Raw genomic sequence first — 18028 nt, forward strand, 5'->3', positions numbered from 1 at the left:
GCAAAAGAATCAGCCATAAGTGCATTCCACCTTCCATTTTGCCATTCAGCACTTTAATCCTGTTCTGTAGAATCCTGATTTACTCATCATAAACTGTTCCAAAACTTACAACCCTTTTATGCCCTAACTGGACTCCAGGGGCTTCTTAGTGGCAGCTATCTCACTGCTTCACAAACAGAACAGATATTTATGCAGGCAGCACCAACCTGGAGGAGGCAAGCTCTGTGAACTGCCTCTGCATGGTAGAAGACATGCAGAGTGACACATGGCAGGGCCCGCTGTTTTGACATCCAATCCTGCCCCTGCAGATGGAAGAGGACCCTGGTGTATGGTTCGTAAGGAGACACTGTGCCTTCAATAGATACAGCACGGACATCCCAGGCAGCAGAGACATCTTGGACTTGGGAGCTGTCAGCTGGTACTGCCTGGGAAGAGAGAAAGGCATGAAGATTATGATCCATTCCTTACATACTGAAGAGTTTCCTCCTCACAGCTGGACAAAGTACTTACCTGTTGGGCAGTGAAAGGCAGATAGGTGGCGTGGATAGTGGGTTTTGCTGCAAGATGATGGTGAAGGAAAAGGAATGTCTCTGAGTGAGAGCTGAGAGAGGCATTTCCTGGAAGGTAATGATTTGTACGCTGAAGACGGAAATGATCTGCACCATTTAGCACCTTTAGCTCAGCAGGCAGGTACACAACATCAGGAGGGTCAGATTCACAGTTCACTGCAAAGGAGAATCATCTATTAACATTAGGTATATAACCTCTCCCATACTTGATATATACACAAGAGTATGTCCCCCCTCAAATGCTCCATGTTCAGCTAAAGGGAAAAGGGAAGCTAAGGCAGTATTTGTCTATCAGCAGAGTAGTTTTGTTAGTGTCACATATTAAAGCCATACTTCATGGAGTCTAGCCTCCTGCCTTAGATCAGAGATGGCCAACTTATGATCCATGGATCAGAACTAACCCCCAAAGGAAATGTATTCGGCCCTGAAAGGCCTACCAAGTTTTAATCGACATGGAACAAGAGGAAAAGAAGCAATGAATCTCTGTGTATGGCCGTTTCCGCACATCTTGAAAATACCGTCCCACTCACAGAATGCTTGCAGCTTCCTCACATGATTTCTGACATCACCTGGATGATTCCATTTTCATGGTGCCAGAGGCAGGAGAAAGAAGATGACACAGATAGGGCAAACTGACTTCTGTTTGGATGGAACCCAGAGCAGCAGCAGCGATGTACTTTTCAAACTGCTTTTTCTGGGACCAGAGATGGCCACTCCCCTCTCTGTCCTCCCCAGGCTACTAGGGCTTTTCCATTTTTTTTAAAAAAAATGTCAGTTTAATATCAATATGTTAACCTACTGTTGTAATAATAGGTACAGCAGGTTCTCTGAATTCCCTGCGTTCTTTTTTTTTTTAAAGCATCTAGCCCCTTCCCTTGTGGAGATATAAGGGGAAAGGCATATCTGGGAAAGCTGGGAATTCAGAGAACCTGTTGCATCTATTATTACAACAATATATTGATATGAAATTGACGATTAAGAAATATCAAAAACAAAAACAGGAGTGGGGAAATTAAGATGGGGAAAGAATGTTTTGACAATGATGAATGTCCAATAATCAAAAAGTGGGTTGGAGGTGGGTGGAAGTGGGCAGGACAAACAGAATCAAAAGAAAAATTCACATGAGGAAAAAACCTGCTCAAAATCAGCTTCCAGAAAAAAATCTGAGTAAAAGTGGTCTCAAAAGAAACAGGAAAAAAATAGGAAACAAAAAAACTAAAAGAAGCAAAAACTAAAGGCAAAAAATGTGTGCGGAAATCAGGGGATTAACTGAAGCCGTATGGAGCAGAACTGATAAAAAAAAAGTACAGAAAACCTCTCAGATGTGAAATTATAGTTGCCTGCATGCATACAGCTCAAGAATGCCCCCACCTTCTAGGATGTTGAATCCCAGAACACAGGCAAAGCAGTAGATCTTCTGAGCATGAAATCTATCCACCCATGGTCTAAAGCAATGGTTCCAAACATTTTTCAGACCACCGGCCCTTGGTTCCAGAAACTCATCCCTGGTGCCCCCTACCCTACCCTACTCTATAAAAAGTATTATTCAGAGTAGCGGTTTGCATGACCCTCTAAGGAAGATAATAACAACAAAATTCAAAACAGTAACAATTAATTGCACATTTATTCAAAATCCAATTAAAACCTTTTAGTTTAATTAACTTTATGAAATTGTTGAAACTTGATACACTGACGCCAGCTTTTCAAAGTCTGATAGTCATTTAGCAAGAATCTTAGATACCACATTTAGTAACTATGTCACTGTCTGGTTTCCACCAGATTTCAGTATCATGCAAAGGCAGAAACTTGGTGAGGAAGGTGTTTTTCTCTAGGCTGGTCAATGTAAATAAGCAAAAAACACACTTGGAAAGGCCTATCTCCAGCATCCCCATGTCAACCCCTTGCATTTTAGTGCACCCCTTAGGTAATTCCACATCAGGGGGTTGTACGGCCCACTTTGGTAACCATTGGCCTAAACTACGGTCCTCAGCCTTTAAGGTAAGATCCTTACAGTGTAATCCTAAACAGAGTTATACCTTTCTAATTTCATTGATGTCAATGGGCTTAGAAGAGTTTAATTGTTTGGGACTGCATTGTTAGTGGTCATTGCTAGGCAAAAAAACCAGTATTTTCAGCCTTTAAGCCTTGATTTCTATCAGTAAAGGGCAGAGGGAGGAGATACGGCTCTTTCCAGGGTTGTTTTGGTCTTTGAAGGAGGATTCACTGGAGCCAAGCCCAGCAACATCCACCAGGCAACTTGGTACTAGAGATGGGCACGAACAGGAAAAAAAAATGAACACGATGTTCCACTAACCCACGAACAGGGATTCACAAACATTGATGGACATGACATGTTCACGAACATGTTTGTAGATGGAGATTCGTGGGAGCCAGAACTGCCCCCTTGGGACTTAGCTGAACTTGAGCTGGGGAAAGGAGAGTCCATGGGTCTCCCCCTTTCATGACATGCTCTCTTCACAGTGGCAAAAACTGGACTGTCTGCTGGAAGCTAATTGAGGAGTTACAAACTGACCTTCCCAATGTCTAATACCTACCAAATTTGCAGGGAACATAGTCCTCACTGTCCTCTGAAGACCCCCCAAGTTTCAGAGAGATTGCACCCCAGGAATGATCCATGGGTCTCCCCCTTTCATGTCATTTTCTGTTTACAGTGGCAAAAACTGGACTGTCCACTGGAAGCTACTTTGAGGGGTGACAAACTGACCTTCCCAATGTCCAATACCCACCAAATTTGCAGGGGACATAGTTCTCACTGTTCTCTGAAGACTCCTCAAGTTTTAGAGAGATTGGACCCTGGGAAAGATATGATCAATGGGTCCCTCGCTTTCCTGTCATTTTCTTTTCACAGCGGAAAAAACTGTCCGCTGGAAGCTACTTTGAGGGGTTACAATCCAGAAGGAAAGCCAGAAGGAGTTCAGACAGTCCATGCGTATGTTGCCAGGGGAATTGATTGAAAGGCACCAGACTGTCTGGCTTTACGAACGGCTGACGAACGCCACGAAGAGGGCTTGGAACGAACACATGTTCGCTGGGAACGGGGCCTCACGAACAGCTTGCTCGTGAACAGCGGATTGGGCTGTTCCTAGCTTTTTTTTGTTCGTATTGCTGTTTGTGCCCATCTCTACTTGGTACTACCCTAATTGCATGACTCACCCAGGTTCAGTTGCTTGCTACTGTTCAACAACAGCCATCCCATGAAAACCAGTGTGATGTAGTGGTTAGAGTTTCAGACTAGAATCTGGGAATTTGAGGTTCAAAACACCACTCTGCTCTGGAAGCTCACTGGGTGACCTTGTGCAGGTTACACCTTCTCAGCCTAATTTACCTCACAGGGTTTTTGTGAGGATAAAATGGAGGAGAGGAGAATAATGTAAGCTGCTTTGGGTCACCATTGTGGAGAAAGGAGGGGTACAAATGAAGTAAATAAATATCACTGAAGCTGGGGGTAGATAAATGGTAGGTTGCTTGATGAGTGGGAAGGAGAAGGAAGCAAAGGAAGTTAAGGATATGGGGGCTGCCAGGAGAAGGAAAACAAGAAATAGTGTAGGGAGATACACTGAAAGTGAGGTGCCCCCTGCAAATCCTTGCTGGTTCTCCACTATGCAACTGGGCCCAACCCTATGGCCAGCACCGCACAACGCCACAGTTTTCCCAGGGAGTGAATGCCAAGGGGAGAGTAAAGAAAACTCAAGAAGGGTTAGATACAAGCTGGTTAGCAGGTGAGCAAGAAGAAGTGAGGAAGGAGGAAAAGGGAACACGTTACACGGGCTTCCAGGAAAGGGAAAGAATATTGGGGGAAGGGAAAATGAGATGTCCCTAAGGCTGTCATTCCCCTGGTGGGGGCAGGGGATCCCGTGCTCCCACCCTCCACCCCCCTGCCACCACTCACCTGACCGGTGGGGAAGAAAGGTGGGAGAACAGGCCATCAGGGCACATTCCCAGGGTGGTGTGATGATGTCTCTCGCAGGAGTGATGTTATCGCACTGCATCAGGAGCACTCCTGCACTTTGCATGGGGCTGATTGGGTCTGTTTGGGGCCCAATCCGTCCAGTGCAAAGTGCACACATGCAAAGACGGAACATACACGACCCCTGTTCTGCCGGGACAGCCCTAGATGCCTCCCTACAAGTCCTTGCAGGTTCCCAACTTTTATTATTTCTTTGCCTCTAAACGCATAGTGCTTGTGTTCTGTATTGTTAGTATACTATTTGTATACTATATTATTTGTACTTCCATATTAGGCAGCCCACCAGGTAAGATCTGCCTCTCAAACCTTGCTCTCTGTTCCCCCTTCAGAGGTAATGCTGGTAAAAACTAGAGACAGGGCATTATCTGTGGTGGAACCACTTCTTTAGAATGCTCTCCCCTTTGAGGTTTGCCTGGCACCCACTTTACTTTCTTTCAAGCACCAGGTTGAAGTACATCTTTTTACCCAGTTTTTTAATGAGAGGTTTTATCATCAGTTTTTAATGGTCTATTTTGTTTTATGGACAGGTGTTTTTTGTTACTTATGTCTAAAAGCTTGTTTTTTATACCATGGTTTTTAATTTAAGCAACCTCAAGCAGGACTCTAAAGAGGCAACATGGAAATATTCTCCATAAAAACCACAGCATATCCTGGAGGTTTGTGGATTCGTGAGTCATGATTTCACATATTTGTGTTCTGCAATTTGATCATGTGACACTGTCTCCAGCCTGTTTTTACCGCTACCATGCCATCATCATAATAATTACATCTTTACTTTCTTTTTTTCTTTTGCTATTGGGAATGGCAGATTTTGCCATTCACTGTGTTCTTGGGAATGGATTCCCATGAATGGCAAGGGTCTACTATATATCAGTTAAGGGCAGGAACACTCCTGTCACCCTGTTTTAATAGATGACAAATATACCAAGGCTACCTCTTCATCCCCCCTTCAGGAACATAATACCATTTCCTGAACTTTTTTCATTGAGTTCTGAAGGCCTTGTGATTTTTATAAAAAAGAAAAAGACAGCAAATGGTTCCCTGAAGCAAAGCAATTCCCAAGTCACACTCCATTACACAGGGATCACTACTAGCATTAAAGTGAAAATACAATTTTAAACATAATGTTATTGTGCTAATTAATTTGAGAGGAGAGTGGGGGGAGCTTTTGATTCCATTCTGCGAATGGAGGCACTTTCCTCTTGCGCTAGGAACTCTCCTTCAGTGCAAGAAGAATGTTCCACCGGTGGGCATATTGTAGGGTAGTCACTCGAGTGTCAGACTAGGACCTGGAAGACCTAGGTTCAAATTCCCACTCTGCCATGGAAGTTCACTGAGTGACCTTGGGCCAGTCAGTAACCTAATTCACAGGATTGTTGTGAGGACAAAACGGAGGAGGGGAAACCAATGTTGGAAGCTGCTCTGGGTTCCCACTGGGTTTAGTAGATATCTAAATAAATCACTAGAAGTGTGTTCTTCCAGGGGAAGGCTCTGCTGAAAGCAGCATAGGGTCTCAGTATCAGTCCTATGTCTTTTCAGTAATTTATTGAATGTTCCATGTGGGATATATGAACATTTTTAGCTAATTTCCTAAGCACAAGTCATTCCTGTAATGCCTTTTATTTGACAATTTATTAATCTCAGCAGTAACCACTGAAGCGAACCTTCCCATAAACACTGAAGTTAATGTAGCTTTCCAATGATGTGTTAGTATGATTTCTGTAGCACTTACAAGATTTTGCAGCAACAGTCTAGTAGACCCTTGAAAGCCACCTACCAAATAATTCAAAAAGTAAAATTAATACAAGCTGAGCCATAGTGGAATGAAAGAATCTTGGTCTCATTGAGAAATCTTGGATTCGTTTATATCAGCTATTTTAAAGGTGAGTCCTGCAATTCGCAACCAACAAGCTTGGACACAAGGGTGACTGCACCATATATGATAGAAGTCTGCTGCTTGAGCAGTATAATGTTTTCAACAAAAACTGTTTGAAGAGGCTCTTAAACTCTGTGTTCATGAGGAACTGGTTACCTCAGTGTAAAATGTATACCATGGTCCCATTGATATTTACAGAACCAGAAAATGCATGAGTAGCAATGTGAGATGCACAACATTTGGCAGCTAGATATAAACCAACCTACTTTTTCTTATGGGATCAGACAGATTCATAGCCTGCAGCTGACAGTCTACCCCCTGCCAAGATCTGTCTAAGGATGGCTTTATGCTTGAGTGGCCATTCACACAGAAAGGCCACCTAATTTTTAAAATGAATCCAAGATTTCTCAATGAGACCAAGATTCTTTCATTCCACTATAGTATTTCATGTCACATCTGAGCAGATCTGAGCATCTCACCCATTTGGAAAAATCAGGCTCTAATACACAGGTAGCTGCACTCCACAGTATATTATGGCTACAGACTTCAGTCTGTATATGATGACATGAAATGTATAGTTTAGGTTACTTTTTGAGACTGTGGATACCTTAGCTGTGTTCTTAATTTCTGTTGAGATTTTATGACATATATTGGATAGCTCCCAGAAATAAGACCATCCTCTTGCCTCCTAATTTCACTTCCCACTGCTTCTTACTATCAGCAACCCTTGTGGATTAGATTTCAAGCTATCTTAATGCCTGATGAAAGTGTGCTCACATCATTTATTTGCTCTCATGAACATCCAGATTGGCAAGCTGCTACTAAAAACTAGGGGCATGACAGGCTCTTGCCAACGGTGCAGCTGTAAAGAAGGCGCAGGCAAGATGGAGCTGGCATCCTGCCTTCTCATAAAATACTAAAATAAGCAAACAAATCCAGGAGGAAACCAGTACCCCACCCCACCCCCCACCCAGGATGCACCAAAACTCGCCTTTACTGCAAATAAATAACTCCATCTGGTTTTCTCTTTCATTCCAAAATCTTCTTTGGCTTGTGTTCATTCATCTGGTATATTTTTGGGCCCAGATTGGCCCAGTTACAGCCTCCACCTTTGAACAAAATAGATGCCTGATTCTGGGATGTTTGTCATCAGAAATTGCGGCTCTTACTGAGAGTGCAACGATTCAGCACTGGGTGTTGTTGAGCATTCCATAAAAAGTATCTAACTGCAAGTCACAGTAAACAGTCGGAAAGCACCTCTTAATATGGAAAGAAAGCTTGTCTAAAGCTTATCCAAGTGGAGTTTTACAACAGAAGACCCCTGCCACCAGACAACACAACTGTGTTCGACCCTGTGGGTAACAGGTTTGGGATGATATGAATGACTCACAGGGAGAAGTTGGACCCCATTGTACTCCTAGTGATATCACTGGGCCTGACAGAGTTTCCAAATATCAGAATGAAAAGGGGAAATTTTCCATATTTTTAAAGCTCATATTCCAAATCAAGCACCACTACTTTAAACTGGTAATACCAGAGCTTGAACCTGGGACCTCCTAAATGCAAAACATATGTCCTGTCACAATTATCACCCCTTTCTATAGAACATGCTAATGGGACAATTCTGGGAACCCATGCATGTACCTTGAATACATTTATATAAGAATAATCCCTGAGCTCCACTGTGGCCCACTATGGCTCAGAGATGGGATTCTTCCTTTCCTCTGGTTTCTTAGGAGTTGCCATAAAGACTACATGCTGTGTACAATGATCATGTGCCTCATTAACATTTCATTTGGGATAACTCATTAGATGGAGTTTGCTCACACTCACAGACAAAATTATTGACATATTTGGGGTTGAGAAGGCACTTTCCCCCACCTCCATACTGATTATTTACCCTGGAATAGGGCTGCTAATTCCAAGTTAGGAAATTCTGGATGATTTGGGGGGTGCAGCCTGGGAGGACAGGGTTTGGGGAGGGGAAAGATGTTAGCAGGGTATAATGCCATAGAGTCCACCCTCCAAAGGAGCCATTTTCTCCAGAGAAAGTGATCTCTATAATATCTGATTTTCAGTGTATTAGCAATAAATGGGGTTTGTGCGGTCATTCAATCATGCTCTTGTGTAGCTCTTGCTATCTTTTCAGTGGAGTTGGCACAAGAGAACTGCCCAATAGGTTGCACTACCAATGACTGAATTTAAATCCCTAGTTGTTGATGCCATGCTATCTTCACTGACACTTGAAAAGAAAAAACTTCCCTCATTATGAAGAATTTGAATACATTATAGGAAAAGCACAAGACAAATACAAGTAAACGGGATTTTAAAAAGACAAAAACGTATCCTTTTTTAAAATACACCAATTATTTTGAATCCCTGGAGCAAGCAATATTGCATTTGTGACATTCACATTGTATATAAAAAATCCAATGAGTTTGCATTTCTGCTTTTTTTCCATCAGAAATTCAAGCCTCATCTTCCCCTGCATTCTCTGGGTACCTAGAGAATCAGTATGAACACAACACATGAGATGAGAAAAAAGAGAATGAAAAGCCAAGTAGCTAAGAAAGAAATGGATTTCCAGTCAGACTATTTAACTCTTTAGACCACACATCCATGGTTGCCCATCACCAAAGAACTGACAGTCAGCAAAAAAATCTTCCTTTCAATGGCTCTCCATGGAATTAATAAGCCAAGATCAGGTCAGACTTCTGAAAGAAACTATATCCTCTACAGTGGTGTTAGAAAGAGGTTTTCCTTATGAAGAACAGCACTTTGAAAGTGGTAAAAGATATGTCAGCATTAATTAAGCAGGTAACAGCAGACACTGGGGATAGACATTATTTTAAGAGATGTTCTTTATTCCACACTAAAGCTCAATTAAACACAATGGATGTCTTATTTCAAAAGACTGCTGCTCCAGAGATGGAACACCACAGATTCACTTTGCCCTTTATTTTTGAAATGCTGAGTAATAACCACAATTTTAGAACTAACAAAAAGATATTCCTGTTACATTTTGTGTTAACTTGTCATATTTGCTTCAAGGCTGAAAAAACCCTGTTCATTAAAAAAAAAAAGATAAATGGCAACGGCAGGTTATTTTCAGATTTTTGCAGCCAACATGTCTGGCAGAATAAACTAATATAATTTCAATGACATCCACTGTTCTTACTTGCACTTATGATCTGCTTGCCAATATGCTTTGTTTAGTTTTGTTAATATTTCTCTCAGCACCTCAGTTCCACCTAGGAACTGAGGTTTTTCAGAGCAGCCATTTTAATGCTGTCAAATGAATAACGGAGGGAGAGGAAGGTTATAGGGGTTTTTTTGCAATCATTTGGGGGGGGCGATAATATTCAACAAGACTTCGGAGTTTAGCTTTGACTTGGGATTTCTCCAGCTTTCAAACAAATCCTAAAAATGATAATAATGTTGCTAATTAACTGAGATCTAATTTGAGTTTTATTGAGTTATCTATCTGGAAAAATGCAGCATGTTTCTAGCACTGAAGAAGCCTGAGGGGGGAAGAGGGTGTATGATTATGTGCAGCAGAATGTCACTTGGGAAGGTATTCAAAGAGATCCAGTGGGGCAGGGGAACAGCATTCTGTATATTAGCTATAGGAATCTTTCTAAGGCTAGTGCCCTGAGTTTTGTGTTGCTCTTTTTAGAAGCTCTTCAAAAATAACTATACCTATGCTAAAGAAGCTTTCCAGAAGCAAATTGATAGAGGTTCGAGATGCCTATCAATATCTTTGGAAACAGCTCAAACATGGTTGCTTTGGCTGCTGAGGAGTTTGCCAAACCCTAAAAAATGGACCAATATGCTGTAACACCATATACTGCCATACTGGGCTAGTCCAAAGGTAGTGGGTTATATCTGTTCTCCCCTTTTTCTACCATACTGAGGAGACCTCCCAAAAACACCCTGCCAATTATTTATCTACCACATTTAGATCCTATCTTTCCTATAAGAAGCAGGGTATCCCACATGACTTTCACACAACAACCCTGTAAGTCACATTAAACTGAGACAGTGATATGTAGTAAGCTCCTGAGCCTGTCAGACACCATGGAACTTGAATTCAGAACTCTGTGTCAGAAACTCCAAAGCTTTGTTCTGCCTGCTATCAGAGCTGCCAGAATGCAGGTGGAACTATGGATCCAATCTCTTCTACCTCACAAAGTCACTCTCAAGATGTTCAGCAGAGGAACCACCCTCTGACTAGAGGCCAGAGAGGTTCAATGAGAAATGCTGTGATTGGCTAACTGAGGGGTGCTTTCTGCATACATCTGTTCCCTTCAATAGTGTGAAGAGATTCCATTGGATCCTGGTATCAGAACCTTGCCTGAACCTTTTGTCTTGCCTTTACATTGGCCTCTATAGATTCTGACTCCATATCTGACACTGACTATACTCCTGCTAAACCTTGAATTGCTTCCTTTGGATCATGACTTTTGGCCTGACCACCAACATTGTCTTTTCCACGTCCTATAGACTGGTTGTCTGCTTCTGACTCTCTGGCTACTTGGACCTTTGGTGTGACTTGGAGTACTCTACTCTGTCTGGCCACCTTAGCAGCTGACGCTTTGTACCTGAACAGAGATTTAACCTAGTTCTCTCTAGTCCAAATCCAACACAGTGAATCCAGTGAAGCTTGGTGATCTACTACAGGAACCTTTCTTCAAAGAGCACATCATGTAAAGGAACTGCCAACACTAACAGTGCACCAGCACAGTACAATTTTATGTATAAGTATTTATTTATTTACACAATATATTTCCCACTGTTTATCCTGATCTGGCCCACCAAAACAGCTAACAGTTTAAAAACATATATCATGGAAACACATTTTACAAACCATTAACATCAAACAAAACCACAGCATTAAAACAATACATGTACAATATAATAAAATACAAATACATAAAAACAGATATTAAAACACAGGCCAGGAAGGAGGGGTCACTGAGGGAATGCCAGACATTTAAAAAAAACCCTTCACCAACTGGTAGAAGACCTCAACAGAAGGGGAGAGGTGGGTCTCTTTGGGAAAAGAACTCTAGATTTTCAGTGCTACAACTAAGAAGGCCCTCTCCAAGACTGCTATCTACCTAGTATCAGAAGGCAGAGTCAACTGAAGCAGGACCTTGGAAGCTGATTGTAGCAGCTGTGTAGGTTTGTAAGGGAGTAGATGGTCCTTCAGGTAGGCTAGTCCCAAGCCACACAGGGCATTAAAGGTTAATATCAGCACTTTGAACTGTACCAGGAAACAGATTGGGTACGGTGGTCCCTACAAACCACTCCAGACAACATCCTGACTGCAGCATTCTGTACCAATTTAAGTTTCCAAACAATTTTCGAGGGCAGCCCCATATAGAGTGTACAGCAATAATGTAATCTAGATGTAACCACGGCATGCACCACAATGGGCACATTTTTTCTGCCTTGGAAAGGACGATTTAACTGGGGCCACAGCCCTGGTGGGAGGCTCCTATCCACAACACTGCGATTTGCCCCAGCAGGGAAATTATAAATGCACTAGTATGTTTCCCACTATTCCACCAAAAGTCCCTGAGAGGAAGAATCTAAAAGCAACAGGAGATCCTATCATGGATTTCCAGCGTATCATCTAATACAGCCTTCAGATTCCAGTAAAGCAATTAAGTTGAACACAGGAAACTTAATCCAGAGAGCTGGTAGGTTTCAGCCCGACTGGCCAGTCAAATCCTTTTGCAAGAGGTGGCTAATATTGTGCGCGTAATATTCCATCTGAGGAAATTAGAAGGGGCCCTACCAAAACATTATTGTGCCCACTTGCATTAAGTGCATGTTACACAAGCACAAAGGAACTCTGCAGCATATACTGGTTTCCCTCGGGCAAGCAAACACAGCTTGAAGGGGCTAAAAGAACAAGGCAGACAGCCAAATCCTGTCGAAGACTGTCTGAAGGGAAGGAGAACTTTTCTAAGAAACAAATGCAGTTTGGTTTTGTTGGACTTTTTTCTTCTTCAAATATACCAGGGTGCTTTTTAAAATCCCTTCACTTCCAAAAGTGGCATTTTTGCTAGTATACTTGATTGTTATGTTCTCAAATCCCAGATTCTCCCCTCCTCAAAACACAAATACATCTTTTTTAAACTGCTGAGGCAAGCTGCCTTAAATATAGATATTTCTGACTAAAGAAAATAATGGATCAACTAAACAGAGATCACTGGACAATCCCATCCTGGACTTAGACCAGGTGGATAAGGACCCCAGGTGCACTGACACAGGTGAGCTCTCTCTGCCAGAGCCATGATACAGCCTACAGAAAGGGAGTTCTTTCACAGTCTGCTCCCCTCTGTTGTATGTGTATGCAGAGCAGCAACAAACAACTACTGACCCTCATGAGGCCATTAAATGATGCAGCATCCTGCTAGGCTCCTTTTTTGCACTTCTGGGTTACAGAGTTCCCCCTGATGAAAGAGCAGATGGTTGAGAGATACCATGACATCACTCCCAGCCCCTTCAGCTCCCAGTATGAGAGAAGGGAGGGAACAAGTGGGTTCTTTAAGTTCTCCCTCCCCTGGGGCATGACCTCTGTCACCTCTGCTCCCTTCTCTTCTAATTACTATTTTCCCATTAATTTCCAGCTCATCAGCTTGATAGCCTGGATCCAAATATAGGCCTCCGATCTCTACATTCTATTATGATAGACCTACCTATACCCCTCCCCACCAAACATCCCTGAGAAAGTCTTCCACCCCACACTCCCTTCATATTCCCATATTAGTCTCTGATTTTGCCATAAGAACCTCTTTCTCTTTTAAGTCAACTTGGAACCCAACTTTTCTCTAGGGAGTCTCCATTAAAACAGCCACCACTGCTACAACTATATCTAGGGAGTCTCCTACCACTGCTACTACCACATCAAAAGCAAGGAAGTCCGCTTCTCAACAAAAACGGTAAACCCTATAAGATTTGGGCATTTCTACCCTTTCCTAGTATCTCCAAGTACTCCCCTTTAATGAATATTACCAGAAGGATTTATTCATCACTGTGAAAATGGACCTGGTGGTACTCTGAGCTTGTAAGAGTCCTTTACTCAAGACACTCACTATCAATGAAGCAAAGCTTGTGAACGGAACTCATGGAGCAAAATAATATTGCAAGAAACTCTTGTCTGGCCACAAACACCACAAAAAAAATTAAACCAGGATACTACAACCAAATGTACTCATATTACAGCTCCAGTAGTGTTTATGGGCACAGAGACTGCGGGCCTTCTCTCTTACAGAAATATGTAACAGAAGTGGGAAAGTTGTTGGCAAAGGGCTGTACATATGACTTAACACTGCTGTGATTTGAGCTCCTCTCTAGTTAAGAAACGGTGACACTCTCATGAACAAAGATAGATAAAGTGCTGCTAACAACTATAGCAGCGATAGGTCAAGGATACACTCTGTGAGGGGTTTAAAAACAGCAGAAAATATTCTGGTATGTTTTCACTGTAACTCATAATTACCAGAGAACAGCAGTAGACTCAGAGCACACAGAAATGATCACAACCCTCCACAGCAGGAAAGGAACTTTACAGTGTGTACAGGACAGGGACTGGAGAACAAGGTGGAATATTACAGGAATATTAATCAGAACAGGCAAAGAAGGCAAGACTGAGCTGAAGGCTCAGTTTTATTAGCTTAAGTTTCCCAGCAGGATTCCCAGGAGTCAGCAGGATTTGGGTCCAGTGGCACCTTAGAGACCAACAAGATTTTCAGAGTGTAAGCTTTCAAGAGTCAGAGCGCCCTTCTTCAGACCTTAAGTTTCCCAAGGGAAGTGTGTTAGTTCTATGGCCCCTGTCATTTGCAAGCAGCCTGCCCTCCTTAATGTGTGTGTTGGGGGGGGGGGAGTTGGAGGGAGATATATGACAGGAATTAATCTTGCCCTGTTGGGAGGGGGAGGGGACTTCCCAAAGCGAATTGACTTATAGCAGCAACAGACCCAGGAAGCTTCATTTGCATTGCCAGCTAAGTCCTGGAGGACACGGTTGCCCCCCTGCTCCAGCAGCAGGTAGGCTCTAAGCACACATCCAGTAGCAACAGCAAAGCTCAAGCATAAAGGGGTGTGTGAGAGCTGAAGGGATTAAGCAGGGCAGGAGCAGGACACCATTCGGCTTCAGATAAGAGAGGCAGATACAGCGTCCTAACCATACCCACATAAAATTGCCTGTGGGGAAGTCCCTGGGGGGGGATGGGGGAGCATCGCTGTTTCGGAAAAGGACCACGGGAGCAGCACTGCTCACGAGCACCGTGTCTGGGTGCGAGAGGGGGCGCAGAGGAAAAGGGTCCCGGTGCGTTCACTCCACCGCCTCCACCCCCACCTCGACGTACGGAGATGTTCAGCGTTTCCATGGAGATCAGAAGAAAAGGCATTACCGGGCCCCGCAGTTTTCCAATCCTGGTTGGGGGTGACACTTAAAAGTCACAGCGGCCGGGTGGTGTTGGTGTTGGTGTTACAGATTCCTGAGATGCCCCTGTGAGTTGATCCCCTTGGAACAAAGCACCAGGAAGGACCAGCAGATCCGGTTTTCTGAGCTAAGAACGGACGTCGCCTCCCCTACGACCGTCCCTGACCAAATAAACCCGCACTCACCTCCAGGAGCGTGCAGGACGACAGCCGCGAGGGCCAGCAGGAGCCAGGGAGCAGCGCCACGGGATCCCATTCTCCCGGAGCCAATGCGCCCTGCCGGCGACTGGGGCTCCACCTTCGCTCAGATCCCCCTGCGCCGGGCTGCGGGGCGCATGTCCACCCAGACCCGGTCTGGCTGCAGCCACGAAACTCAGGCGAGCGATCGGCGCTGCCGCCCGTGCGCTGCCCAGCAGTGCATCCCTTGCCGGCCCGCCGCCGGGCTGCTCAGACAATAGAGAGAGGCAGGCAGGGGGAGGGGACCGGTGCACATGGGATCAGCGCCCGCCTGCCCGCCGCCTCGCTGGGTCCTAAAACGCCGCTTGGCACTCCGGGAGACCCACTGCCCGGCTAGCCGCGCCGCCTCGGGTCAGGAACAACGAGAGAGGCAGGAATCAATCTAGGACCAAGGCGGGGCCAAGGGGGGCGGGCGAGAGAAAGGGGAACAAGAAGAGGGGAGAGAGAGAAGCTGAACGTGCCAGGGACGGCAAAGGGAGCCGGAGAAGGCAGAGCAAAAAGAGGGGGATAAGAAGTGGGAGGAGGAAATAAAAGAAAGTCATCCAAGCTACCTGAGAAGAGCAGGAAGAAGGGAGGCACCCGCGAGCTCTCCTGACTGCCGGGTGGTCAACACACATTATCCACCCTTTTGGTACCCACCGTAGGGGTGATTAAATAGTGGCCCCGGAGCGCTATTTCCTCGTGCAAGTTCAGATTATCTCATAGAGAAGTGCTCGCGAGCTTTACTTTTTCTTTTAAAAATTATAAAGCTCGCCTATTTAAAACCGGTTATTATCCAAGAAAGGGTCATTGTCAAGAGAGTCAAGAGCTCTATTACCACACATTAACATATCCTGATAGTCGTTCTTTAAGCTTTGTTATTGTATGAGGTTTTCATTTTCTTTTGCAGGTAACAATTCTGAGAAATACATGGTGTTATGGATTTCGCAAGCTAAGTATTAACAGCGAGATCCTAAATGCACTTTCCTGGGACTAAGCCCCATTGCAGAGATATGGATTCGATTTGGCGTACACTGGCATTGTTATTTATTTATGTTATTTATAGTCCTCCAGTCCGTCTTTCTCTCTGAGACTCAAGGGACATTACATATGGTTGGGACACCCAATAAACAATGCAATGGGGTTTGCAATTGCAGAAAAAAATGAAAAGCAAGCAAAAAACTGCAAAGCGCAAGCAATTTAACATGACATGTTGAATGATGCAGAAATTAGTTAGTAGGGGTATTATTACAGCAACTGACAGTGCACAGTAGTATGGTCTACCGTCCATATCTTTACCAAAGCATCTTTCTGAATCATTTTCTTACAGTACAGCCCTATTACCTGTGTAAAAAAACCCTTCTGAATAGTTCAGTTTTGCACAGTTTGTGGAAAGCCAGAAGAGAGTGGGAGCTCTCCTTACCTCATGAGGCAGGCCATTCCATAAGGTGGGGGCCACAACAGAGAAAGTGTGTGTACAGGCAGTTGTTTGATTTTGTTCATTTGCAAGGTGGCACCTGTAGAAGGCCCTGTTCAGATGAGTGAAACTGCTGTGTTAGAGCATAGAGAGAGAGGTGGACCTGCAGGTATGATGAGCCAAAGCCACAAAGGGCTTTGTTATGTGATAGCCAATATCTTCAATTGGTCCAGGTAACTAAATGGACAGCCAATGGGGTGACTGCAGAATGGAAATAATATGCATGCTCCACCTAGCTCTTGCGAACAATTGAGATGCAATGTTTTGCAGCAACTGGAGTCTCCAGGTTGATTTAGAGAGGAGACCTATTACAGAAGTCTAGTCTCAGTATGACTGTGGTGTGGATCTGGTGGCCAGATCAGCTGAGTCAAGGTAGGGGGGCATCTTCTAGGCTGGACTGAGTTGGAAGAAGGCCTTTTTGCAGCAGCTAGGCTGCATGTGAGGAGCACAGTGTTCATGGAGCAGTGCAGACACCAAGGCAAAGCTGCAGAGCTTTGTATCTATTCTTATGTGGGATGTTTAATTAGTGTTCACATTCTAGCTTCAACACAATTCTTATTTAAAATAATTCTCTTGTTGACCTTGTTCAATACTTTGTTTAGTTTTTAATGTTATATGAAATAACAGCATAGAATCTACAACAGGAATTCCAAGTCCACATTAGCTGGAAGCATTTCAGTTGCTTATGTGGAGTCTCTGATCTCTAACAGAAGGCTACCAATCTAATGGGCCAAGACCACTGGAAGTAAGAGCATTTTCCTTCGGCCTAGTCAAATACAAATTTAAGCAGACAAATGCCAACTCAAAAATCTTCATTTGAATTTGATTAGATCTGACCTCAAATATTCAAAGTGGCATGGGATCCAAAATGCATTGTTATTGTTAAATTATTTTCACTGTGAAGTTGCTTCCAGATAGCTGATTCTTCCAGCAATGACAGCTGTGAACAGGACGTGGGGGCAAATATGCTTCAAGATACCAAGCAGTGCAGGGATTGGCGCTACTGTTATTTTTGCATCTCTGTTGCAGTGATTAACATAGACAGGGTCAGACCAAGTTTTTTTATGGCCCATGGTGAATTAAAATTTTGTCCCCTCCCCCGCAGAGGGAGCAGAGCCTCATAAAAATAGCACATGGCATGAACAAGAAGATGAGGACACTTTTATTGTTTACAAATACCATGGGTAGCCGTAGGAGATCTGTATGTTCTTGATCACATTACCTGGAACATGAATCAGCCAATAAGTTGCTTCAGCAGGGCTTTCCTAACAGTGCAAATCTCTCCATTGCCCAGCTGAGGGAAGCATCCCTGAATTTTGACAACCCAAACAATTGCTGAGTTTGCTTCTATGGTTCAGCCAGCTCTGAGCACTGGAATGGCAAAAGCGACTTCAAGGAAGTGCTCTAGGTACAATCAGAAGAATAGATCCTGAATACCTAGAAGACTG

The 18028-nt window shown here is 43.8% G+C and overlaps 1 protein-coding gene across 1 annotated transcript in view; it reads right to left on the bottom strand.

Moving 5' to 3' along the window:
* The window catches only part of TMEM132A (transmembrane protein 132A), a 31190-nt gene extending 16035 nt beyond the window's left edge, over positions 1-15155 (bottom strand). Inside the window, exons 1-3 of the mRNA XM_054972733.1 lie at positions 15074-15155; positions 511-725; positions 207-425 (exon numbers count right to left, since the gene is read on the bottom strand). Coding sequence (XP_054828708.1) covers positions 207-425; positions 511-725; positions 15074-15143 — 504 coding nt within the window. The 5' untranslated portion in view covers positions 15144-15155. The remainder of the gene's footprint in view (positions 1-206; positions 426-510; positions 726-15073) is intronic.
* Between the last annotated feature and the right edge of the window lie 2873 nt (positions 15156-18028).

Source organism: Eublepharis macularius, chromosome 2 (assembly GCF_028583425.1).
Source record: "Eublepharis macularius isolate TG4126 chromosome 2, MPM_Emac_v1.0, whole genome shotgun sequence".
NCBI lineage: Eukaryota > Metazoa > Chordata > Lepidosauria > Squamata > Eublepharidae > Eublepharis > Eublepharis macularius.